Below are 26,861 nucleotides of genomic sequence, written 5' to 3'. Positions count from 1 at the left end.
GCCCTCAAGATGAACCACTCCATAATCTTCCCCGGCACCGAGGTCAGGCTGACAGGCCTGTAGTTCCCCGGATCCTCCTTCCCGCCCTTCTTGTAGATGGGCGTCACATTGGCAAGCCTCCAGTCGTCCGGAACCTCCCCCGTTAACCAGGACTGCTGATAAATGATGGAGAGCGGCTTGGCGAGCTCCTCCACCAGCTCCCTCAGCACTCTCAGGTGGATCCCATCCGGCCCCATAGACTTGTGAGCATCCAGGTGGCGTAGCAGGTCATTGACTGCTTCCTCTTGGATTATGGGGGGTTCATCCTGCTCGCCGTCCCTGTCTTCCCGCTCGGGGGGCCGAGTACCCTGAGGAGAACTGGTCTGCCTGTTAAAGACTGAGGCAAAGAAGGCATTGAGTACCTCAGCCTTCTCCTCATCCTCGGTGACAATGTTCCCCCCCGCATCCAATAAAGGATGGAGATTCTCCTTGGCTCTTTTCTCGTCATTAATATATTTGTAAAAACTTTTTTTGTTGTCTTTAACAACAGCGGCCAGATTGCGTTCTAGCTGGGCTTTTGCCTTTCTCATTTCCTCTCTGCATGACCTAACGAGATCCCTGTTCTCTTCTTGAGTCGCCTGCCCCTTCTTCCACAAGCGGTAAACTCTCCTTTTTTTCCTGAGTCCCAGCAAGAGATCCCCATTCAGCCAGGCCGGTCATCCTCCCCGCCCGTTCTTCTTACGGCGTACAGGGACAGCCTGCTCCTGCGCCTTTAGGACTTCCTTCTTGAAGATCGTCCAGCCTTCCTGGACCCCTTTGCCCTTCAGGACTGTCTCCCAAGGGACTCTCTCCACCAGCGTCCTGAACAGGCCAAAGTCCGCCCTCCGGGAGTCCATGGTTGCGGTTTTGCTGGTCCCCCTCCTTACTTCACCAAGAATTCTACCATTTCATGGTCGCTAAGCCCAAGACGGCCTCCGACCACCACATCTCCCACCAGTCCTTCTCTGTTTGTAAACAGCAGGTCAAGCGAGGCACCTCCCCTGGTAGGCTCACTTACCAGCTGCGTCAGGAAGTTGTCTTCCACACACTCCAGGAACCTCCTAGACTGCTTCCTCTCTGCCGTGTTGTATTTCCAGCAGACATCCGGGAAGTTGAAGTCCCCCACGAGAACAAGGGCTAGCAATTGAGAGGCTTCTGCCAGCCGCTTGTAGAACGCTTCATCCGCCCCTTCATCCTGGTTGGGTGGTCTATAACAGACTCCCAGCAGGATATCTGCCTCATTGGCCTTCCCCCTCATCCTTACCCATAAACACTCAACCGTATCATCATCACAATCGTTGAGCTCTAGACAATCAAAACACTCCCTAACATACAGGGCCACCCCACCGCCTCTCCTTCCTCGCCTGTCCCTTCTGAAGAGTTTATAGCCATCCATTGCAGCACTCCAATCATGAGAGTCACCCCACCACGTTTCTGTGATGGCGACTAAGTCATATCTCTCCCGCTGCACAATGGCTTCCAGCTCCTCCTGTTTGCCGCCCATGCTGCGTGCATTGGTGTAGATGCACTTGAGCTGGGCTATCGATTTCGCCCCCGGCATCGGCATGCCACCCCTAGGCTCATCTCTAGTGAGCCTGGTTTTATCCCCTTCCCCCTTCAAACCTAGTTTAAAGCCCTCTCAATGAGCCCTGCCAATTCATGAGCAATGATCCTTTTCCCCCTGTGAGACAGCTGGACTCCATCTGTCGCCAGCAGGCCCGGTGCCGTGTAAACCTCCCCGTGATCAAAAAAGCCAACATTCCACCGATGGCACCAGCCCCTGAGCCACGTGTTGATCAGGTGCATTTTCCTGTTCCTTTCAGTATCCTTCCCTGCCACTGTAGGGATAGAGGAAAACACTACCTGTGTTCCCGATCCTTCAACCAGTCGCCCCAGTGCCCTGAAGTCCCTTTTCGTCACTGCAGGACTTCTCTCTGCAACCTCATCACTGCCAGCCTGTATAACCAACAGCGGGTAGTAATCGGAAGACCGTACCAGACCAGGGAGCTTCCTAGTAATGTCTCTGACCCGGGCCCCAGGGAGGCAGCAGACTCCCCTGTGGGACGGGTCCGGTCAGCATATAGGGCCCTCTGTTCCCCTCAGAAGGGAATCGCCTACGACAATTACCCTCCTTTTTTTCTTCGCAGAGGCAGTCATAATGCGTGGGGCTGACCGCCTCACCCTAAGCAACCTCCTGGATCAACCTTCATCTACATCCTCGTTTGCCTGGCCCTCAAGCTCCAGGGCCCCATATCTGTTGTGTAAAGGCAACCGGGAAGGTGAGGGAGGCCAGGCAGGGGTTCGCCTGGCACCCCGAGCAGGGACCTGTTTCCATTCCCCCCCTGTCACTTAGGTCCCCTCTTTCTACCTGGTGGCAAGAAGGCAGGGGATCCTCTGCTTCTTGTGGAGCCTCCATCTGCTGCCTTTGCCTCAGGGATGGTAGGATGCGGCTCCACCAATCTATCTCCCTCTCACACTCCCTGATACTCCTTAACCTTTCCACTTCCTCCTTCAGCTCTGCCACCAGGCTGAGCAGATCATCCACCTGGTCACACCACACACAGGTGGTGTCTCTGCTGCCCTCCAGTACAAGTGACATGCTCAGGCACTCCCTGCAGCCAGAGACCTGGACAGCTGTATGCTTGCATGAGGACTCCGTCTGGGTCGCCACATTCCTTCTGGCGACGGCTTTCGGCCGAGTGGAAACCATAGCTGGTCCTCTTCTTGGAAGCCGACGATTACTAATTGAGTTGGCCTCTAGAGCCAGGAGGGGGGCTGCGCCTTGCCTGCTCACCTTCCCTGCACGCCCTGCCTGCACAAACTGCCGCGCCACGTCCTGTTCACCACGCTCCGGGTCACTCGCACTCCCTGGGGGCTGCTCGTGTATGTGAGGGGATTTAGCCGCCATCCCTCCTATCCCCACCCACGCTGAGTCAGAGCTGCCGCTCGTCAGGAGCTCCCTCCTCCGGCTTGGGGAGGGGAGGGGAGGGCTGGGGCACCCTCTCACTCCCTGCGCTTTTGTGGGTTTTGCCGCTTCAGGAAGGGTCCCCCGGCACGATCCTCCGCTTTGGAGCCCTTCGCCTCGGTGGCTTCGCTGAAATGGCGAAATTAGCAACAGTTTACAAGGGTTCAAGGAAAGGTTGTGCAACCTCATGGAAGAGAAAAAATCACTGACGGCAACTAAATACACAGAAGTTAAGTCTCTGAGGCTCTGAAGCGATAGTTTAGAAGGTGAGAGACAATCTGGAGAACTTATCACATATGCTTGCCCTGGCCATACTCTGGCTGCAACCATCTGCTTTCTGATGAATGAATGGAGGATATTGAACCTTGGTCTGACACAGGGTTCCAAAACACATCCAACCAAACCACAGAGAATATAGGTTTGCCCAGTATAGGAGAATTATTTCCTCTCAAACTATTTTTCTTCTTTCCCCACCTTCAAGGCTGAAGAGAGTGAATGAAATAGAATAGAAAAAATACTGAAATAAAGGGACAGAAGTGACAAAGGAGAAAGAGAAACATGAGAGACTGGGAAAAAGACAAACAGCTGAACAGGCTTCTGGAGAGCTTTGGCTTCACTTCTACTTGTAGGAACATATCAAAGGTGGAAAAGGCAAGCTAGATTTAAGACAGTGTAATGGAGAATCAGCTGTTTCAGAAAGCAGGAATTGCTGTTCATTTTTATATGCATTTTAAGTTTTCTTAAGTTTCGTCTTTTCCATGCTTTATCCTTTTATTTTAAAAATGCACAAATTCTGTCAAGTCCATCTCTTCATGAATCTATTTGCTAACAATTAGCACAAGTCTCCTGAGGGAAAACTGGGAAAAGGTGTGCAAAATTTTAGTGCAATATATAGGACTTGATCCTGGACCCTGAAAATAGGCAATTAGATCCCTACTTTCTGGAGAGGATGACAGCTAGAGCTCTGCAGTCTGAGAACTTGGCTAAGGACACTGAGAAGCAGTACCAGAACTCTGGCCAGAATCCAGAGGTTTGAGACATTAAGAGAGATGGTGGGTTGATCTTGCATAAATTTGATGAGTAACTGAGAAATGCTGCTTGGTCTGGTTTCTTCATGGCTCAGAGCCCACTTCAAGATGAAAACAGACTCTACTGTGATAATAAACAAACAAAATCTGAGAAGAAAGGGTGCTCACCACATAGGCAGGCAATAAGAGTAAGGTTTTGTTAATCATAGAATCATTGAATAATTCATGCTGAAAAGGCCCTTTGGAGGTCACCTGGTTGTTCCCCACCACTACTACCAAAGCAGGGCCAACTTCAAATTAGATCCAACTTCAGAGTTAGATCACATTGCTCAGGGTCTTCTCCAACCAAGGTTTGAACATCTCCAAGGATAGGAATGCCATAGCCGCACAGTTCCAATATTTGACTAACCTCATGGTGTGATTTCTCCTTTTTTTTTTCTTAGATTGAATTGGAACTTCATGTATTCCCTGTGTGCTTCTCATCTTTGTGCATCTCTAAGAAGAGTCTGGCTTCATCTTCTCTATGCCCTCACATTAGGTAGTTGAAGATAGCAATTTCTCCTTTCTCTTTTCTTCTCCAGCATAAACTAACCCATTTCTTTAGCCTTCCCTTGTTTGCTCTCCTCCACATGATCATCATCATGGTGCTCCACTAGACTCACTCCAGTTTGTCAATATTTTTCTTGTACAGGGAAGCCTCAAATGTGATGCTGTGCTCCAGTCCTGAACAGAGGGGAATAAACACTTCTCCTAATGTGCTGGCTACAGTCTCGCTAATATGGAGCAATATCTGGTTGGTCTTCTTCACCAAGACAGCACATGGCAACTCTTGTTCAATTTATTGTCCAGCAGGATGCCTAGATGTTGGGGTTTTTTGTTGGTTTTGGTTTTTTTTTCCCCACAAAAATGCTTTCTATCTGGTCAGAGCTCAGTGTATACTCTTACATGGGGCTATTCCATCCCAAGTGCAGGACGTGGCCTTTGTTGAACTTCATGAAGTTTTTGTTCACCCATTTCTTCAGCTTGTCAAGATCCCTCTGCCTGACAGCCCTGCCCTCTAGTTGACCACCATTCTCTACTCCAGTTTGATATGTTAACAGTGAACAGGGATTAGGGATTTTGCTGTATTCCGGGAGGTTGGGTTTTTTTACTCTGTGAGATTTCTGCCTGTTCCCTTTTCTGGACAGAGGTGCACATTAAAAGCAAAATTTATAATATCAACTGTTGTTTTTTTTTTTTTATTCTTTACAGATATGTAACAGCTTCCAATAGAATTTGTCTTCTGGACAAACATGAAACCAAAAATCAGTTTATTCCACAAGAGAATTCTGGATGTCCCTGCTGCCATGATTCACTGCAGCTTTTTAACAAAAGTAATCTCTTTCAGGGAGGGAGGCAATGTTTTACTTTCTGCTTTAAAGGTATATTGTTGACAAAGAATATTCAAACAACAGATTTATAATTTTATCAACATCTCACATACAATTTTTAGGAAGGAGAGAGTGGGAAAGGACTGAAATAAGATTCCCACCATATTTTAAGAGTAAAAAATACTCTTAAATGAGCTCACAATTAGCAATAGTGTAATAAACAATGTAAGAAATATGTGACTAGGACCCTGAGTCCATAAAACAATCTCTGCTACAGGGATGTTTTGCAGGATGCAGTGCTGTGCACTATGCCCAAGGACCCCAAGTCCCAGTTGCTGCTGGATCACAGTGGGGATCCTCATCAGAGTAGAACATGGACACTGAACATTTATAATAATACTGAAGCTGTGAGAGCAATTTTTTCACCACATGAGGATATTTTTTAGACAAATCATTTTTCTCTTCAGGATCACGAACAATATCAAATAGCCAAAGTCTCTTTGTTGGTGGATCGGATGACTGAATCTTTGACTCATTGAACAAAGATGGTGGAGGGAACCAATGACTGCAGCCTACAGAAACAGGAACAGACCAAGGGTTAATTCTCAGATACAGAGAAGCAGTGTGGAGAGGTAGAGTTATACTGCAATCTAGGAATTCACTAGGTCCCTTGACAAACCACTGGCCAGTGACTGTTGCTGCATTCCTTAACTCTAGCCCAGCATCAGTCTCTCTAGTCCAGGGCTACCTATACAAGAGTCCTATTTATATAAAAAAGCTGCACCATGGGGATTCCAACTTCTATATCACATAATTTCAAATCAATTTAATATAGACTTTCTTCTTGACGGTTTTTCCACTACTGTGAAAGTCATTTGTATACAAAATATTTGCAAAATGAAAGAATACGTTGTCTGGATTTTAGAAGTGCCCCTTCTAGATTTTTGCATATGATCAAAACCTGAGAAGTTAGCAGAATAAATAAGAGAAATGATAATATATTAAACAGAATAAAACTGTGTTTGGGGCATGGGGGAGATATGACACATTGTACAAAAAAGGAGTTACTTCATTACCTGGATATCCAGTTAGTAACTTCCACTTTCCACATTGGATTGCTGCATGCATGGATATATTGAAAAGTGTATCATCCCATGGAAAAGAATTGTTCTGTGGTAAAGATGCCCTATTGTCAATGTCAAGACCTTAATGGAACAGTAAACTATGTTAGGTACATTGCATATACATAAAGTCATTTTTAGAACTCTGTTGGGAAAAAAAGCAGTATCATCCATTTATTTTTATGTGTTGGATAAAGAATTTGTTATATATATGTGCAAATATCTGTGCTACAATTCACTGGATGTATTTAACTCTTAGAACTTGAACTGCACCCCAAAAAGTGATATGGTTACCAGTGGAGAAAGTCTGGATAACTGGACTCATCTCGTATACAGATATCATATGTGTATCTCATAGACCTATATTAGAATCATAGAATCATAGAATCATAGAATCATTGAGGTTGGAAAAGACCTCTAAGATCATCGAGTCCAACCGTTGACCCAACACCACCATGTCCACTAAACCATGTCCCTAAGTGCCTCATCTACTCGTCTTTTAAATACCTCCAGGGATGGGGACTCCACCACTTCCCTGGGCAGCCTGTTCCAATGTTTCACCACTCCTTCAGTAAAGAAATTTTTCCTTACATCCAATCTAAACCTCCCCTGGTGCAACTTGAGGCCATTTCCTCTTGTCCTATTGCTAGTTACTTGGGAGAAGAGACCAACACCCACCTCGCTACAACCTCCTTTCAGGAAGTTGTAGAGAGCGATGAGGTCTCCCCTCAGCCTCCTCTTCTCCAGGCTAAACAACCCCAGTTCCCTCAGCCGCTCCTCATAAGACTTGTTCTCCAGACCCCTCACCAGCCTCGTTGCCCTTCTCTGGACACGCTCCAGCACCTCGACGTCCTTCTTGTAGTGAGGGGCCCAAAACTGAACACAGTATTCGAGGGGCGGCCTCACCAGGGCCGAGTACAGGGGCACGATCACTTCCCTACTCCTGCTGGCCACACTATTTCTGATACAGGCCAGGATGCCATTGGCCTTCTGGGCCACCTGGGCACACTGCCGGCTCATGTTCAGCCGGCTGTCAACCAGAACCCCCAGGTCCTTTTTCGCCAGGCAGCTTTCCAGCCACTCTTCCCCAAGCCTGTAGCGCTGCATGGGGTTGTTGTGGCCGAAATGCAGGACCCAGCACTTGGCCTTGTTGAACCTCATACAATTGGTCTGGGCCCATCGATCCAGCCTGTCCAGGTCCCTCTGCAGAGCCTTCCTACCCTCGAGCAGATCAACACTCCCGCCCAACTTGGTGTCGTCTGCAAACTTACTGAGGGTGCACTCGATCCCCTCATCCAGATCATCGATAAAGATATTGAACAAGACCGGCCCCAAAACTGAGCCCTGGGGAACACCGCTCGTGACCGGCCGCCAACTGGATGTAACTCCATTCACCACAACTCTCTGGGCCCGGCCGTCCAGCCAGTTTTTGACCCAGCGCAGAGTACACCTGTCTAAGCCGTGAGCCGCCAGCTTCTCTAGGAGAATGCTGTGGGAGACAGTGTCAAAGGCCTTGCTGAAGTCCAGGTAGACCACATCCACAGCCTTTCCCTCATCCACTAGGCGGGTCACCTGGTCATAGAAGGAGATCAGGTTGGTCAAGCAGGACCTGCCTTTCATGAATCCGTGCTGGCTAGGCCGGATCCCCTGGTTGTCCCGCTCATGCCTTGTAAGTGCCCTCAAGATGAACCACTCCATAATCTTCCCCGGCACCGAGGTCAGGCTGACAGGCCTGTAGTTCCCCGGATCCTCCTTCCCGCCCTTCTTGTAGATGGGCGTCACATTGGCAAGCCTCCAGTCGTCCGGGACCTCCCCCGTTAACCAGGACTGCTGATAAATGATGGAGAGTGCCTTGGTGAGCACCTCCACCAGCTCCCTCAGCACTCTCGGGTGGATCCCATCCGGCCCCATAGACTTGGGAGCGTCCAGGTGGCGTAGCAGGTCGTTGACTGCTTCCTCTTGGATTATGGGGGGTTCATCCTGCTTGCCGTCCCTGTCTTCCAGCTCGGGGGGCCGAGTACCCTGAGGATAACTGGTCTGCCTGTTAAAGACTGAGGCAAAGAAGGCATTGAGTACCTCAGGCTTTTCCTCATCCTCGGTGACAATGTTCCCCCCCGCATCCAATAAAGGATGGAGATTCTCCTTGGCTCTCTTCTCGTCATTAATATATTTGTAAAAACATTTTTTGTTGTCTTTAACAACAGCGGCCAGATTGCGTTCTAGCTGGGCTTTTGCCTTTCTCATTTCTTCTCTGCACGACCTAACGAGATCCCTGTACTCTTCTTGAGTCGCCTGCCCCTTCTTCCACAAGCGGTAAACTCTCCTTTTTTTCCTGAGTCCCAGCAAGAGCTCCCCGTTCAGCCAGGCCGGTCGTCTTCCCCGCCCGTTCTTCTTACGGCGTACAGGGACAGCCTGCTCCTGTGACTTTAAGACTTCCTTCTTGAAGATTGTCCAGCCTTCCTGGACCCCTTTGCCCTTCAGGACCGTCTCCCAAGGGACTCTCTCAACCAACGTCCTGAACAGGCCAAAGTCTGCCCTCCGGAAGTCCATGGTTGTGGTTTTGCTGCCCCCCCTCCTCACTTCACCAAGAATGGAGAATTCTTTCATTTCATGGTCGCTAAGCCCAAGACGGCCTCCGACCACCACATCTCCCACCAGTCCTTCTCTGTTTGTAAACAGCAGGTCGAGCGAGGCACCTCCCCTGGTAGGCTCACTTACCAGCTGCGTCAGGAAGTTGTCTTCCACACACTCCAGGAACCTCCTAGACTGCTTCCTCTCTGCCATGGTGTATTTCCAGCAGACGTCCGGGAAGTTGAAGTCCCCCACGAGAACAAGGGCTAGCAATTGAGAGGCTTCTGCCAGCCGCTTGTAGAATGCTTCATCCGCCCCTTCATCCTGGTTGGGTGGTCTATAACAGACTCCCAGCAGGATATCTGCCTCATTGGCCTTCCCCCTCATCCTTACCCATAAACACTCAACCGTACCATCATCACAATCGTTGAGCTCTAGACAATCGAAACACTCCCTAACATACAGGGCCACCCCACCGCATTAAGAATGCTCATGATTGTAATTGCTAAATTTGCTCATACAAGTGCCTGTATCTTTTGCCAGTTAGGAATATAGGATTGAAATATCTCCTGAATCAGTGCTACTACTGTTAATTATCTTAGATCACTCCAGGGAGCAAGTCCTAGGTCCTGACTTGTATCCACACGCAGAGAGCTGACTGTCTCTGGAATGAGCTGGCTACATTCACACAGATCCACATCTGGCCAGCAAGGTACTTCTATGGCATGACACAGAGTAGAAAGAGTCACATATGACGTGGCCCCATATCCAGATATTGCAGCAAACTCTCAAGTGTCAACCATGTGCAAATTCGCTCTCAGAAGGAGTCTTGAAGCTCTTTATAGGAGGGAGCTCAGAAAAAAATTAACATGCATACACCAGGGATGATCAGGAGACCAGTTCTTTACTGGAACCAGGAGGGAGTCAGACAGACACTTCAGGAGCATCCAAACCTGCAACCATCTTGCATATCAGTTTTCATAAACAAGACAGGACTTTAAGAAATAAAATCTAAGAGTTTTATATATTAACTGTATCAGCTGATACCTGTTTACCAAAAAAACTACCAAAAGGCAATCAGACTAGAAACATGACATCAGGAGGTAGAGAGAAACCAATGTTGATTTTCTAGTATCTTTCAAGAGATGATTTTCAATCAGCTTAGGGAATTTGAAGGACTCAGTTGACAGATTTTTGCCACTGAAATGAAAAAGACAATCCATGAGATGTACAATGTACATGTGAGATCCAATATGAGAGGCAGTACTAGAGGTTTCTAAAAAGAGTAAATTCTGTACATCACTGGGGAAATATACATCAGATAGAAGAGAGCAACAGAAAGTTTGGAAAGGAAATGCTGGGACACAATTTCTCTTTTTTTTTATGAAGGTCCTGCTAAGTTTCTATTTTATTACTGGGCTTCATACTTTGAATCAGTTTTTTTTAATAAGCACTTTTTGTGCATACCCAAGTTCTCTTTTTACATCAGACTTGTATAATGTTCCCAGATAAATAAGGCTATAAAGGGGGACTACTTGTTTAGAATATGCATACACAGACTGGGGAGGGCTCAGCTCATTTTAGATCATGAAGCACTGAAGCTGATGGTAAAAAAAAACAAAACCACCCTATAAAAACAAGGAAAACTTCATCAAAATCCCCAGAAGAATCTCTTCCGGAAGATAAATCCATACACAGCCATGTGATGTCTGTAGCAGATACAAAAGAGTTTAAAGATTAATATTGCTTACTTTTCAACATCAGTATGTTATGTATTATTTTGTCATACTGTTTGCTACTGGGAATACTCATCTTTGCCATTTACTTTCTTAAACAGCACAATGAAAGACATTCAGCAGATCAAAAAACACATCCATGTTTTTTAAACATTACATCTCAAAATGACAATATTAGGGGTTGGTCTAAAGGAAAAATTATGAGAGTCTACATTTCCGATTTCAAGGTTTAACATGCAGAATATGCTTCTGGTTGCTGAGCTACGGTATGTGAAGCTATAGCATTACACAAGATAAATTATTTAAAATACTTCAAATAAACAATATGAAAGACTGTATTTTTAGACATACTTTGCAAAATATCCTTAGAATGCCATACATAAGACATAATAAGATTCAAGAAGACAAACCAATTAAAAAACCCTGTTATTTGGTCCAGGTAACAAAACCAAACAACTCCGAACCTAAGAAATGGTTTTACCAGAGCTTGTAGTTGAAATTGTTTGGTAGAATATTATCTTTCAGCAAAATTTTTGAAGAGAAAAAGATAAATGCACTCATGTTGAGCTATTATAAACAGAACTCTGTCAGTCATGTTAACTCACCCATTGCAAGCACTTGTGCCAAAGAAATGTACTATTATTCAGCCAAGTGCATTGCTTCACAGGCAGTACAGGTCAACTTTTATCAGACATACCAGCCATGGAAAACAGACTGAATGCGCTCTATATAGGATATTTATAGGATTGCCAGTTTATTACAGTAGATACAGTACTAAGATAAATAAAAACGTTGCTTGATATGAGTTCTCTTCTTCTCGTTGTATGACTTTCACCTTAAGCTAGAATATTCCTCCCCTTGCACTTACCTGACTTTCTCCTTCTCTTCAGCACAGCTAAGTTTCTACCTCTGTGTTCATTCTTCAGCTTCTGCTATGGCAGGTGAAATACAAAATACCTGGGCAGTCTTCTCCCCCACCATATGAATTTTACAGGGATCCCTTTTCCAATTTGGCAGACTAAAGAAGTCACATTCTTTTTGTTTCCTTTGTAAGATAAAACATTCATTCCCTAAGCATCCAAGCAGTTTTTCTCTACATCTGCTCTAGATTGTTTTGGTTGCGTTTTTTTTGTTGGCTTGGTTTTTTTTTCCCCAGCATGGTTGACCAGGCAGTAACAACAGCCCCATGGACTAATTCAGCAGTCAAAGGACAGATTCCTTTATGGATCTGTGTAATCAAGTCTGCCTTCACATGCCCACATACTCTCTTTATAGACTCATATATAAAAAAAACCCAAAACTTTTGCTTGTGCAAAGAGACTAGACATTTTATTTTTCTGCAGTTTGATCACTGTCATGGTTTAACCCCAGTCGGCAACTAAGCCCTACACAAATGGCTGTGTTTCCACCCCTGGGGCAGTCGGTTCCAGGTGTACTGGACGCCCCTCCAAGTGAAAGCAAACTGTGGCCTGCACTCTGCTGCCAAAGGGATTGAGAAAAACGCATTAGCAGTATCAACTGTGGCATACCACTTGGCTGCCTTTGACTCCAATTCGTATTGAAGTTCTAGCATGTCTGGCACAGCAGCACTCAGCGGCGGCGTGACTTAATTCAGGCCACGATAGTCTACTGTCAGTCTCCACTCTCCATTAGACTTCCGCACTGGCCATATGGGACTGTTAAAGGGTGAGTGAGTCTTGCTGATCACTCCTTGGCTCTCCAGTCGACGAATGAGCTCATGAATGGGAATCAAGGAGTCTCGGTTGGTGCGATATTGCCACCGGTGCACCGTGGTGGTAGCGATTGGCACCTGTTGGTCTTCGACCTTCAGCAACCCCACAACAGAGGGGTCCTCCGAGAGACCAGGCAAGGTGGACAGCTGTTTAATTTCCTCCGTCTCCAAGGCAGCTATACCAAAAGCCCACCGGTACCCTTTTGGGTCCTTGAAATACCCTCTCCTGAGGTAGTCTATGCCAAGGATGCACGGAGCCTCTGGGCCAGTCACAAGGGGGTGCTTTTGCCACTCATTCCCAGTTAGACTTACTTCGGCTTCCAATACAGTTAGCTGTTGGGATCCCCCCGTCACCCCAGAAATACAGATGGGTTCTTCCCCTATATAGCTTGATGGCAATAGGGTACACTGTGCACCGGTGTCTACCAGAGCCTTATACTCCTGTGGGTCTGATGTGCCAGGCCACCGAATCCACACAGTCCAGTAAACCCGGTTGTCCCTTTCCTCCCCCTGGCTGGAGGCAGGGCCCCTCTAATCCTCATCACAGTACTCATTTCTCACTTCTTGTACATAAGAGTCAGAAGTCACTTCATTAAGATCAGGAGTAAGATCAGCCCTTCTACTCTGTCTGGGGAACGGCCCACTGGAAACTGGAGCAGCAATTTTCCTGGAAGAACCCCTTTCTGTGATTGTTTTCCCTTGCAATTCACGTACCCGTGCCCCTAGGGCTGCAGTAGGTTTCCCATCCCACTTCCTCATGTCCTCTCCGTGGTCACGCAGGTAAAACCACAGGGTGCCCCGTGGTGTGTACCCTTTATGCTGTCTCTCTTGAGCAAAAGAACGCTGACTCCTAATACCCGAGATATTGGTCCATACAGGTGGGGAGTAGGACCTATCCTCTCTGAGTTGCTGGATCTCCCGGGACAGTTTCTCCACAGCCGAGATGAGGGAGGAAGAGAGACTTTCCTCATATTGCCGGAGTTGACTAGCCAATTCATCCACTGTTTGTTCCTCTCCATCTTTCCAGGTCATCAGTGCCAATGAGTTGGCATATGACGATGGTGCGCTCCTTACAAACTTCCGCCACATGGGTCGTGTGCACTTGACTTCGTCTGGATCTTTGGATAGCTGTTCATTGTTCAGGTCACCATAAATCACCTCCAGCACAGCTAATTCTCTCAGAAACTGGATACCCTTCTCCATAGTGATCCACGTGCCTGGGCGACATATGACATCTTCCTTGAAGGCATACCTTTCCTTCACGCTTGACAAGAGTCGCCTCCAAAGGCTGAGGACTCGTGTCCCTTTTCCAATCGCTCTGTCAATGCCCCCTTCCCTGGAAAGGGATCCCAGCTGCTTGGCTTCTTTACCCTCTAATTCCAGGCTACTGGCCCCATTATCCCAGCATCGGAACAGCCAGGTGACAATATGCTCGCCTGGACGACGGCTGAAATCTTTTCGTATATCTCGCAGCTCACTCAGGGATAGGGAACGCGTGGTTACTGCCTCCTTTATGAGTTCTTCTTCTTCTTCCTCCCCGAGCAGTGGCCGGCCCTCCTCCTCCTGTTCTCGTGATGGCCCTTCTCCAGGGTAGTCTGCCTCTTCCACTTCTTCCTCTGGCTCCCTTTTTGAAGAAGTTTCTTCCTCCCTTACTAAACAAGCCGACTTCCGCTTCCAAGATGTCTTCTTGTGTACAGGGGCGACTGATACTGGCACAGGTTGGCTTTTTGGTTCAGCCACAGGGCCTGTTGCCGGGGTCTGAGTATCCTCAGTGCATGTCACTGGAGTCTGAGTGGCCACAGAGCCTGTCGCTAGGGTCTGAGTGGCCGCAGGGCCTGTCACCGGGGTCTGAGTTGCCGCAGAGCGTGTTGCTGGGGTCGGAGTGGCTGCAGGGCGTGTCGCCGGGGTCTGAGTGGCCGCACGGCGTGTTGCTGTAGTCGGAGTGGTCGCAGGGCGTATTGCCCGGGTCTGAGTGGCCGCAGTGCGTGTCATTTTACCGTCAGAGCCAGAGACCTTCTCTTCCCTTTGAGAGTACTGAATGGTGTTGAACAGGGCTCGGTAGGCATGGGCCAGGCCCCAGCACGTTGCAATGATCTGCATCTCTCTGGAGTTGCCAGGGTGACAGCATACTTTGTCCAAATATTCTACTAACTCTTCAGGATTCTGCACTTGCTCAGGGGTGAAGTTCCAAAACACTGGGGGTGCCCATTTGCCTAGGTACTTGCCCATCTTGTCCCACACACCCTGCCACTCATAACTATTCAGCCTTGGGGCAGATCTCTGGATGATATTCTTAAATTGCTTACTAACTTTAGACAAAACCGAAACAATATTCCAAAGAAGTATTAATAGAAGTATCTTAACTGCCCAAGGATGTTCAAAATACTGAAAAGTTACTGTAACGAAGGAGGAAACATCATAGAAGAAGGTAGTGACACTGCCATTCTGTATTTCCTCCGTAAAAACTCTCAGAAAAGTTACTGCAATTGCTAGTTGTCTCCACGAAGTGGTATCCATGGTACAGTAACCGCTTCATTGCGAAACTTACATACCACACTAACGTGGTATGTAACGTGTAACGTGACCCTTTTGGGTCCTTGAAATACCCTCTCCTGAGGTAGTCTATGCCAAGGATGCACGGAGCCTCTGGGCCAGTCACAGTGGGGTGCTTCTGCCACTCATTCCCAGTTAGGCTTACCTCAGCCTCCAACAGTTCTTGGGATCTCCCTGTCACTCCAGAAATACAGATGGATTCTGCCCCTTTGTAATCTGATGGCATTAGAGTACGCTGTGCACTGGTGTCCATTAGAGCCTTATACTCCTGTGGGTCTGATGTGCCAGGCCATCGAACCCACACAGTCCAGTAAACCTGGTTGTCCCTTTCCTCCACCTGGCTGAAGGCAGGGCCCCTCTATTCCTGGTCGGAGTCTTCATTACTTGATTTTTGTAACTGCAAAACAGAAATCCCTTCATCAGGGTCAAAAGTACAATCAGCCCTTCTACTCTGCCCAACAGACACTGGAGCAGCAATTTTCCTGGATGGATGCTTTTTGGCTGTTGTTTTTCCTTGCAGTTCCTGTACCTGAGCTTCTCGTCTCCAGGTAGGTTCACCATCCCACTTCCTCATGTCCTCCCCCTGGTCACGCAGGAAGAACCACAGTGTTGCACATGGTGTGTGCCACTGGTACCCTCTGCCTTGATCAGAAAAAGGCTGACTCTTAATAGCTGAGGCCTTGGTTGGAATGCGTGAGGAAGACCTATCCTTTTCAGCTTGCTCAGACATTTTTTGGGTCAGTCTGTCCACAGCCAAGATGCAGGCCCACATAGAGGAAGTGAGATTATTGTCGTACTCTTGGAGTTATCTGGCCAGTTCATCTATAGTTGGTGCCTCAGTGTCTGTCCAGCTCATTATCGCCAGGGTGTGGGTGTATGTCATCGGTGCATTTCGTACAAACTTTCACCACATGGACCGCACGCACCGGATTTCATACGGGTCCTTGGATGCCTGGTTGTCATCCAGGTCATTATAGATCACCTCCACTACGGCTAATTCCCTCAGCTACTGGATACGTCCCTCAATGTTGGTCCATTTGCTCCGGGAATTTGCAAGTTCTTCCTTGAAGGGATACCTGTCCTTCACACTTGACAGGAGTTGCTGCCAAAGACTGAGGACTCCTGCCCTTTTTCCAATCCCTTTGTCAATGGCCTTATCCTTAGCAAGGGATCCTAGCTGCCGGGCTTCCTTACCCTCTAATGCCTGACTACTGGCCCCAATATCCCAGCATCGGAGTAACCAGCTGAGAATTAGCTCACCTGGTTGACGGCTAAAATCTTTTCGCATATCTCGCAGCTCACTTAGGGATAGGGATCGGGTGGTTTCTGTCTTATTTATGATTTCAGTCTCTTCCTCCTCCTGTTCTTGTGACTGCTGTGCTGCAGAACAGGCTGCCTCTTCTGATTCTTTTTCCTGCTCCCTCTTAGGAGAAGCTTCTTCATCCCTTACCAAATGAGCTGACTTCCGCTTCCATTGTTTCTTTTTAGTTATAGGGGCGGCTGATATAGTGTCCAGTTTAGCCATAGTGTCTGTTGGTATGTTTTCCCTCTCTTCTCCCTGAGGGTGCTGCATAATATCGAGCAGTGTTTGGTAGATGCTGGCCAGGGCCCAGCACAGTGCGGTAAGTTGTGCCTCTTTGGAATAGCCACGTCATTTTTTTTTTTCCAAACATTCTATCACTTCATCAGGATCCTGTAGTTGTTCGGGAGTGAAGTTCCAGAACCTTGGAGGTGAGAAGTTCTTTAGATACCTGCCCATATTCTCTCACATGCCGTGCCACCCATGACCATACTCTCACAGAGCCTGGGTCATATTCCTAAATTGCTTGTTAACCTTAGACAAAACCGAAGCAATATTCCTAAGAAATACCAATAGTAGTATTTTAACTACCCAAGGATGTTCAAGATACTGAAAAGTTATTGTAACGAGGGAGAAAACATCACAGAAGAAGGTAGCGAAGGTGCCATTCTGTATTTCCTCCACAAAAAACCTCTCAGAGGAAGAAGTATAATTGTTAATTGTCTCCATAAGATGGTACCAAAAGTACAGTAATGGCTTCAGTACAGAGCCCAAATACCAGATTAAGCTCAAGGTCAGTGTTTTAATAAAAACAACCTCATAGACACCTGGGCCAAAGAGCACGGCATTGAGTGGGTATATCACATCCCCTATCATGCACCAGTCTCCGGAAAAATTGAACAATACAATGGACTGTTAAAGACTACACTGAAAGCAATGGGTGGTGGGACATTCAAACATTGGGATACACATTTAGCAAAGGCCACCTGGTTAGTCAACACGAGGGGACCTGCCAATCGAGCTGGCCCTGCCCAGTCAGAACTTTTACGTACTGTAGATGGGAATAAAGTCCCTGTAGTGCACATGAAAAATATGTTGGGGAAAACAGTTTGGGTTATTCCTGCCTTGGGCAAAGGCAAACCCATCTGTGAGCTGGGTGCACTTGGTGGATAATGCGGAAGGATGGGGAAGTCCGATGTGTACCTCAAGGGGATTTGATTTTGGGTGAGAATAGCCAATGATCTGAATTATGTCATGTTAAGTACTAATTATAGTTATAATAGTTATACTAATAACAGATATACTAATAATATTGTATGCCATACTAATGTTATTACAATAAGAATCACCCAGACTAATGAAGAATAACTTCAGTGAAACCAAGCAAAGCACAGTGATGATGGTACCAGAACTGACTTCAACATGAAACAATCCAACACCACATACCATCTCCATTTTTCCTGCCCTGGAAGATTATTACGACAGATGGAGCCCGAAGTCACGGACTAAATGAACTCACCGAATGTTTTAGAGTGATGGCCCACAGACTAAGGGAATGATATCTCTGTGTGTGTGTGTGTGTATATATATATATATAGAAAAAAAGGGGGTGGTGATTAATGAAAATGTACTGGAAAATATGAGACTTGAGCATGACGTAGGTGGTATAGAAAAAGGGGTGGATATTGTCCTGGTTTCGGCAGGGATAGAGTTAATTTCCTTTCTAGTAGCTGGTACAGTGCTGTGTTTTGGATTTAGGATGAGAACAAAGTTGATAATGCACCGATGTTTTAGTTGTTGCTAGGTAATGCTTACACTAGCCAAGGACTTTTTAGTTTTCCATGCTCTACTGACTGAGAAGGCTGGAGGTGCACAAGAAGCTGGGAGGGGGCACAGCCAAACTGACCAAAGGGACATTCCATACCATGTGACGTCATGCTCAGTACATAAACTGGGGAAAGCTGGCCGGGGGGGCCGCTGCTCGGGGACTGGCTGGGCATCGGTCAGCGGGTGGTGAGCGATTGTACTGTGCATCACTTGTTTTGTGTATTATTATTATTATCATATTATTATTATCATATTATTATTATTATTATCATTTTATTTCAATTATTAAACTGTTTTTATCTCAACCCCCGAGTTTTTCTCACTTGTGCTCTTCCAATTCTCTCCCCCATCCCACCAGGGGAGGGGGGAGTGAGCGAGCGGCTGTGTGGTGCTCAGCTGCCGACTGAGGTTAAACCACGACACCCAAATACCAGATTAAGCTCAAGGTCAGTGTTTTAATAAAAAAATCTCCCAGGCAAAACATCCCTAATCACTACAGAGCACAGCAAACTGCAAAAGCCAACACCAATCTCTAACGTGTACAGCAAAGAGCATGATGCAGATCAGATAAACTAACATCGAGAACAGATGAATCAATATCGCGACCCGCAACTGTTAACAGATATAAATCCCTTCTAATACGCTCTGGTCAATCTGTTATTAACTCAAACCCTTCAAGCCCCACAGTGGGTGCCAAAAAGGACTGTCGTGGTTTAACCCCAGCCGGCAACTAAGCACCGCACAGCCGCTCGCTCACTCCCCCCACAGTGGGATGGGGGAGAGAATCGGAAGAGGAAAAGTGAGAAATCTCATGGGTTCATCTAAGAAAGTTTAATAATTGAAATAAAATGATAATAATAATAAATTGTAACGAAAAGGAAAATAACAGAGAGAAATAAAACTCAAGAAAGACAAGTGATGCAAATGAAAACAATTGTGCACCGTCAACTAACTGATGCCCAGCCAGTCCCCGAGCAGCAGCCCCCCCGCCAACCTTCCCCCTAGTTTTATTGCTGAGCATGACATCATATGGTATGGAATATCCCTTTGGTCAGTTGGGGTCAGCTGTCCTGGCTGTGCCCCCTCCCAACTTTTTGTGCGACCCCAGCCTACTCACTGGCGGGGTGGTGTGAGAAGCAGAAAAGGTGTGAGAAGCAGAAAAAGAGCAGACTATGTAAGCACTGCTCAGCAATAATTAAAACACCCCTGTATTATCAACACTGTTTCCAGCACAAATCCAAAACATAGCCCCATACTAGCTACTATGAAGAAAATGAACTCTATCCCAGCCGAAACCAGCACAATCACCAGTGTATCAGTGGCTAATGAAATACTAAAGCTTTGCTTTTACCTTAAAAAAAATAATAATCCCACAGCCTTTGCCATGAATTTTCTTATTTTCAGAAGTTTCTGTTTCCTGAAGCCCAGCTTTGGAGCCTCACCAGCTCCTATATTTCTTTTTAAGTACTCTCTTGGGAAATGATACAACTTTTATTATTTAAGAAAGCAGGGAAATTTCATTCAGATATTTATTTTTAAATATTTAATGCTACAACAATTTGATCTAAATATTTTAGTGTTTTGTTTGGAGATGTAGGTCACCAAAAAAGTATTCAAATAGCTTTTATATCTCTGTAGAAAAAACAAGTACTTCAGAAAATGTTACCCTTGGTATGTGACTTCGGAGGTTATATCATATTTCAAGACCATCCTTAGCCTTAACAGCCTGAAAACCAGTTTCAGGATCAGATTTCAATAGGAATTGAGGTGGCCAGCTCCCACTATCCACAAAAGTACTTTATGATCTAAATACTTTAAAAGTCTATCCCTTTGCCCCTTATGAAAACTTCAGCTTAGTTCTTTTATTTCCATTATCGTACATTGTCTCTATAAACAGATATATATTCCAAATTAAGATGTAAAATCCTAAATAATTTTCAATAGCTAATTTGTATCTTCAAGAGACCTGAATTCCAACGTCAATTCTGAAAAATCTATGCAAGATGCTTAGAAAGCATCAAAAATGTTACCTGCATTTGCAAAAATAGTTTCCATGTTAATAATTTAAATATTCCATAGCATACCTTTCAGGTAGGATGTTGAAAAATTTACTACTGGGTAAGTATATAAATAATATCCCAAATGATGACCAGAGAATACGTAGGACTTTTTAGAAAAGTGAACAATCTTTCAATGCATTAAGCCTTGCTAATGCACAAGCATAAGTACAACAAAAGGGAAAGTAATGAACATGGGGAAAAAAAGCCAACCCTAACTCTGCATACATAAAAGAATGTGCTCTGAACAAGCTATTGCTATTTAGGAAAGAATTATAATAAACAGGTAATGCCCAGCAGCAGTCAAAAAAAGCAAAAATAATATGAAGTGGCAAAGAATGGGACACTGCCACAGCCTAGGTCCTTGTTGTGCCTCACACTGGATACTGTACAGTTTTGGTCCCCACATTACAAAACAGATAAAGAAAAAACAGAAGAGCTACAAAGAGATGTGACAAGGAAGATTAAAGCTATGGAACGGCTTCTATGTGAGGACTAAATAAATAGGACTCTTCATCCTCAAAGATGGACAACTGATGAGGGACAGGACAGAGATCTATGAAATTGTGCAGCCATGACAAGTTGAATGAGGAACAACTGGTCTTTCCTAATAGGGGTCATCAAATAAATTATGAAGCAGCATATTCAAAATAAATGATAGGATATACTTCCTTATCACAAACCCAACTCAAGCATGGAATTCCTTTCCATGGGATGTTGTGGATGTCAGAAATTTACACAGGTTGAGTGATAAAAAGGGTTCACAAAGTGGAAGAAAAATCCATCGAGGATTCTTCAATCCAAAATCACAACCTAAAGATCAGGAGCTCCATTAGCTACAGGTTGGGGGGGCACACAAGAGAAGTATATTTATGTGCTTGCCCTCATACACTCCTTCCTACACAACTGCTACTCTCGGAAAAAGAATAATGAGCTAGACAGATTTTTGGCCTGATCATACACAAGACATATTACCAAATTGCTTTCAGTTCAGGACAAACCAAATATTTTGTTTACAAAGGAAAGCGATATGTCCAAGCAGATTTATGCAACCCCTTTTATTATATTAATCTTTGTATGTACTAAAGTGAAAGAGTCAAAACTTTTAAAAAAGGTAAGTATATATGATTCAGATTCAGGTTTAACTGTAGTTTTAGAAATACATGATCACCATGAGTAATTTCTAGCATACCCTCTAGTTTACTTTCAGTGTTATTCTTAAAAGGAGAGATAGCATAAAGAAATGAGAATATTCATTTGTATTAGCAATGGTTTCCAATGCACAGAATAATCTGTATCAATGCAGACAAATCAGTTATTTGCTTAAGGCTTGTTTTTCACTCATAGCAGAATGTAAATCAAGAGCAAAGTCATTGAAATAATGGAGTCACACCAGATTTATACTACTGTGATTAAGATCGGAATCTGATAACCTACATTAATTCCTGCTTTAGTCATACAATTTTAAATTTTAAAAAACCCTACAATTTACAGAAATGTTACAAGAAGACAGGTTTTGCCATACTGAAGAAATTCTTTGGTACATTCAATCCAGTAGTGTGTCCCAAGAAGTAATTAATAATGGATGAGTCAAAGTAAAACAGAAAGTATAAACTAAAACTCTTTACTTTGCCCAGCAGTGTCTTCTGAACAATCTTTTCTTTCGCTTCACTTTGCATAATTTTTTTATGATCTTCCCTATGCTTGGAATGTGCTTAGCCATGTTTTTTTCCTCCTAGCATTTCAAAAAGGCTCTTCTGATCTCATTAAGTATCCCACGTGTACTCTTGATTCAATACATCATTTAGGTTAGGTGGGTAGCTCTTCCAGAGAAAAAAAAAACCTGTCTGCCTATGTATTTTTGCATACACTTACAACAGCTTTCTGCTTAACTCATTAGTTCACCTATCCAACCGGGCAATGATTTCTGGGGGTGGAAAATAGGAAGAAACATTTCTTCACATTTCTTTCCTGTTGATCAATGTATGCTTGAGAATCGATCATCTATTCCTTGGCTCATACAATCCTAGTTACCTATCAGAAACTTATCTAAAATAAAAAAAATACTAATTTATCTGACCGCCATGAAAAAGACAGAAATGTCTGAAAATCCATTTATTTTCTGTGTAACTCAAAACCTTTTAAGTTCTTCTACTACTGCTGTACACCAAAATAACTTTGTGACCCTTTGATGCCTGCGATGCTACATGGCAATAAATAAAAGAAGGGTTGATGCAGTTTTACTACATTTTACAGCTTTAGATGTCTTATCAGAAGCTCTCTACTCCTCTTCCTGTACAGGGCCTATAAATCCAACTTGTTGTCGTGGTTTAACCAGGACACTTGTTTATTTTTCTCTCTAAGTCTCATGATGTTCCTGACAAGTTTCATTGATATTCTCTGAAATATTTAATATTCAATCAAGAGTAAATACTAAAACCAAAAAAGTTTTCCTAATGCAAGCAAAATAAAAAAATAGCAAAAAGAACAACAAAAAGCCACTGCAACACAGTACTTGATAGCTAGGCTGGAAAATTCAGATCTGTCAGCATCTTTGTATATATTTCCTATGATTTGTTTCAATCTTTTGATTTCTACTTTGCAAAGCAAATATTTCAAGTACCCCATGACCATAATTTGTAAAAAAACCCCAAGATTTCAGGATAGTCAATACCTGTATTGTGTAAATTTGCAAGGTTAAAAAAAAAAAGAAGAAAAGAAAAGAAAAGATACAATCTGAACTTTTTTTTAAAGAAAGGCTCCACTTCTTTAGCTCAGTCTAAAAGATAAATTTGTAGAAGCATTTCATTAAATGTAATGAATTTATTTAAGAGTATATTTATTTAATCTTTGCTCTCTAATTTTTAATCATAAGAAGGAAGAATATAAACTGCAAATTTTCAGCTGAGATTTAAAAAATAGAATATATATGGGAATACATATTCTATATCAATATATGATATTCGCGCAGATCTAATAAGCATAGATCAATTACTCTTCTCATTCCTCTAGCTCTCCTTTTTCTTTCTTTCAATGAGACCAACTCCAGAAATTTGTAGAAACCTAAAATGTGGAGTTATAAATTTATTTTTATCTAAAAATAAAATGTTCTGCCTTTGGTCTATGATTAAGATTATGAAAATGATCCATGTTGAGAAGAGGTTTTCTTGGTTGGTAAGAGATCAAAGAACACACAGTTCTCTCGAACATGCCATTTAGCGAGGTCCCGATCACAAAATTTAAAGGGTCCAAAACAATATTGCGTGAAGCATGCTATATTTCTGTACACTGTGGTCTACAATACTAGTGTGCAGGGAGGAAATGTTGGGTTGTGGAGAGCGATTTTGGAGAAAGACAAAAGAACACTAATTTATTATTTATTTGGGAAACAGAGCCCTGCCCAAAGAGTTAATCTAAACAGCCTAAGTGAGTGTCAGATTGACTATGCCTCTAGAATTTTCCAATATGCTACACAGTAACAAAAAAAACCTCATTTATAAGCAGCTACATATAATCAGTGCCCTTTTTTGGACAACAGAAGTAAATGAAGCTTCTACCTTTGTTTCTTCATCTGCAAAACAAGGACATTAGAAGTTACCTACCTTTTGCAGTGTATTTCCCAAAGTAAACAGTGACAAATAACAGCATTCTCTATAGTCAAACTTCTATTTATCATAATCATAGAATAGAATCATAGAATAGTTTGGGTTGGAAGGGACCTCTAAAGGTCATCTAGTCCAACCCCCCTGCCATGGGCAGGGACATCTTCAACTAGATCAGGTTGCTCAGAGCCCTGTCCAACCTGGCCTTGAATGTTTCCAGGGATGGGGCATCCACCACCTCTCTGGGCAACCTGTTCCACTGTTTCACCACCCTCAGCGTAAAAAATGTCTTCCTTATATCTCGTCTAAATCTACCCCCCTTTAGTTTAAAGCCATTCCCCCTTGTCCTGTCGCAACAGGCCCTGCTAAAGAGTTTGTCCCCATCTTTCTTATAAGCCCCCTTTAAGTACTGATAGGCTGCAATAAGGTCTCCCCAAAGCCTTCTCTTCTCTAGGCTGAACAACCCCAACTCTCTCAGCCTTTCTTCATAGGAGAGGTGTTCCATCCCCCTGATCATTTTTGTGACCCTCCTCTGGACCCGCTCCAACAGGTCCGTGTCTTTCTTATGCTGAGGGCTCCAGAGCTGGACGCAGTACTCCAGGTGGGGTCTCACCAGAGCAGAGTAGAGGGGCAGAATCCCCTCCCTCGACCTGCTGGCTACGCTTCTTTTGATGCAGCCCAGGATATGATTGGCCTTCTGGGCTGCGACATAATATAATGTAATAGCAGTTTCAGCCATATGACAGGGAAAATATAATCATAAAAATCTCCAAGCTTAATTGCAACCCACTTGATCAAAAAGACTGAAAAGCATGCATCAAGAAAAGTCACAAAATCTAGGATGAATTAAGATTTTAGATGGCTCACATTATTTCCAGTGTAAATTAGAAACACATCTGAAACAAATAATAAACAGGTGCTACTGCTTTGCAGGTCAGTAACATAAAGTACATTTAAGAGCTTCCAGCCAAAGCAGGAATATCACCAACATTTCCTGTAACACAAGTGTGTGTGCATATTACGCTACCTGTATGTCTAAATAGTTTGATACCTTGCAGTTTACAACATATATCGCACAAAAGGATTCCCTAGATATTCTCTTAGTAACTGAAAATGATCTCTGTAGTTCTCAAGACTTCTATTTCAGTAGAAAGTTTGTCTGGCTACGCAACTCCCCCTATCACTTATTTGATTACTCCACTCCAATATTTAAATAATACATAACTGGATCCACATAGAACAGAAGTTTACTTCTTGTACTGTATGGCCATCTAGGCCAAGAAACTAAGCAACCATGGGGTAAGAGGAAAAATCCTCACGTGGATAGAAAAGCATCTAATAAGATGGGAAACAAAAAAAAAGTTTTGATTTCACACTGGAGAGGCCACCATTGGATTCCTAAAGGAATTTGTGCCAGAACCCATATTGTTGAACATATTCCAAGTAACCTGGAAAGGGGACTGAACAGTGAGATTACAAAGTCTGTGGATGATAAATTATTTAAATCTGACTGTAAAGAACAACAGAAGGCCCTTATGAGACTGGGTGAGTGGGCATTAAAATAGGCAATGATATTTAACATGGATACAGGTAAAGTGATGCATGTGTGAAATAACAATCCTAAATTCACATATGAAATGATGGCCTGTGCATCATCCATAATTGTCTAAGAGTGAAACCTTGGGATCATGACAAATTGAGCTGACACTTTTTCAGAATTATGTCAGCACTGGTCAAAAAGAAAATTGAATGCAAGGATTTATTAGAAAAGCACTAGTGAACAAAGCAAAAAGCTCTACGCAACTGGAAAACTGTAGTTCTGGTCTTCCCATCTCAAAAAGAATACAGTACAACTGAAAAGGTTCAGAAACCAGTTACAAAGTTGGATGACATCTGCAATCCCTCATGAATTAAAATCCTCTGCTAGATGTACATTCTGCTTAATGAAATTCCTATATTCTAGGGAACTCCAGGGACCAGGCTGCTTCCATCCCCTGCAGGTGCACAGGAAGGTTCTTCCCATCTCGTGTGATGTTGAGCCAAATGCAATCAAATAATCAAATCCTTAATGTTTTAATTGACAGGGGACATATCAATGTAACACACAGGCCAAATAGTTTGAGTGCTTACTACTCAGACCTTGTGAAATATCTGAGTGAAACCACATCATCTTTGTAGTCGTTAGTATATTCAATATGGCTACAGTCTCTACCTGACCTGAGTAGACATCATCTACAATGCCAAATGGCGCTACTACACAGTACGTACCCACAGTAAGAAAAACTCAAACATGCTGAAACACTAGATGAGACATAAAATTCTTTACCTGGGAAATTCATCATCTGCTTTTGCCAGTAACAGCATGTTCCAACTGGACTAGACTACATTCTCTGAACAAATATAATCTTGGCTACATCCTCAAATTCAATTACATGCCATTTTTTTCAATCACTGAAGATGTTTCGTGGAATACCTCCATGTTATTCTATCACTCTGTAAAACCTTCTTTTAATAGCATCTCAGCTTGTTGCTATCAGAACAGCTAGAACACGTGTCTCAGCTTCTGGTCCCCTGCTGTCCTTACCCCTGTGTGATAAAGGAGATTTCATTTTGTCAGTAGGCACCACATAAACAACAATTGTTACTAGGACAGTGTTGCAATAAAGTCCTGTTTGTTTGCAAAGACTCTGAGGAGGATCATTGGGAGCGCTCATGTTTTCAGACATATCTCTGCTAATGCCAGCTGGAGAGACATATACTGAGCTACAGGTGTGACAAGATGCACTCATTACAGGATTCTATCAGTTACGCGTTCAGAGCAATGAACACAGCCATAACAAAGTTTCATCACATAGCCAGAAGACAAGAAACTACTGAACTGCAGAAATTAGTGCTTGCAGTAAGGCCCTTTCTCAGCTTTAGGGAATGAAGTGGCACTTATGCATATGTCCAAAAAAGATACTGCATTTAAAAGAATACAA

The 26,861-nt window shown here is 44.1% G+C and overlaps 1 protein-coding gene across 1 annotated transcript in view; it reads right to left on the bottom strand.

The window, feature by feature from the left end:
* Positions 1 to 5,687: 5,687 nt before the first annotated feature.
* Positions 5,688 to 26,861, bottom strand: part of LOC143172215 (arylsulfatase B-like) — a 99,279-nt gene continuing 78,105 nt past the window's right edge. Inside the window, 2 exon segments of the mRNA XM_076361455.1 lie at positions 5,688 to 5,953; positions 6,458 to 6,586. Of these exon segments, the coding sequence (XP_076217570.1) occupies positions 5,688 to 5,953; positions 6,458 to 6,586 (395 nt within the window).

The sequence above is a fragment of the Aptenodytes patagonicus genome, chromosome W (assembly GCF_965638725.1).
Source record: "Aptenodytes patagonicus chromosome W, bAptPat1.pri.cur, whole genome shotgun sequence".
Classification (NCBI taxonomy): Eukaryota; Metazoa; Chordata; class Aves; order Sphenisciformes; family Spheniscidae; genus Aptenodytes; species Aptenodytes patagonicus.
This window is presented reverse-complemented; position numbering and strand designations above follow the sequence as displayed.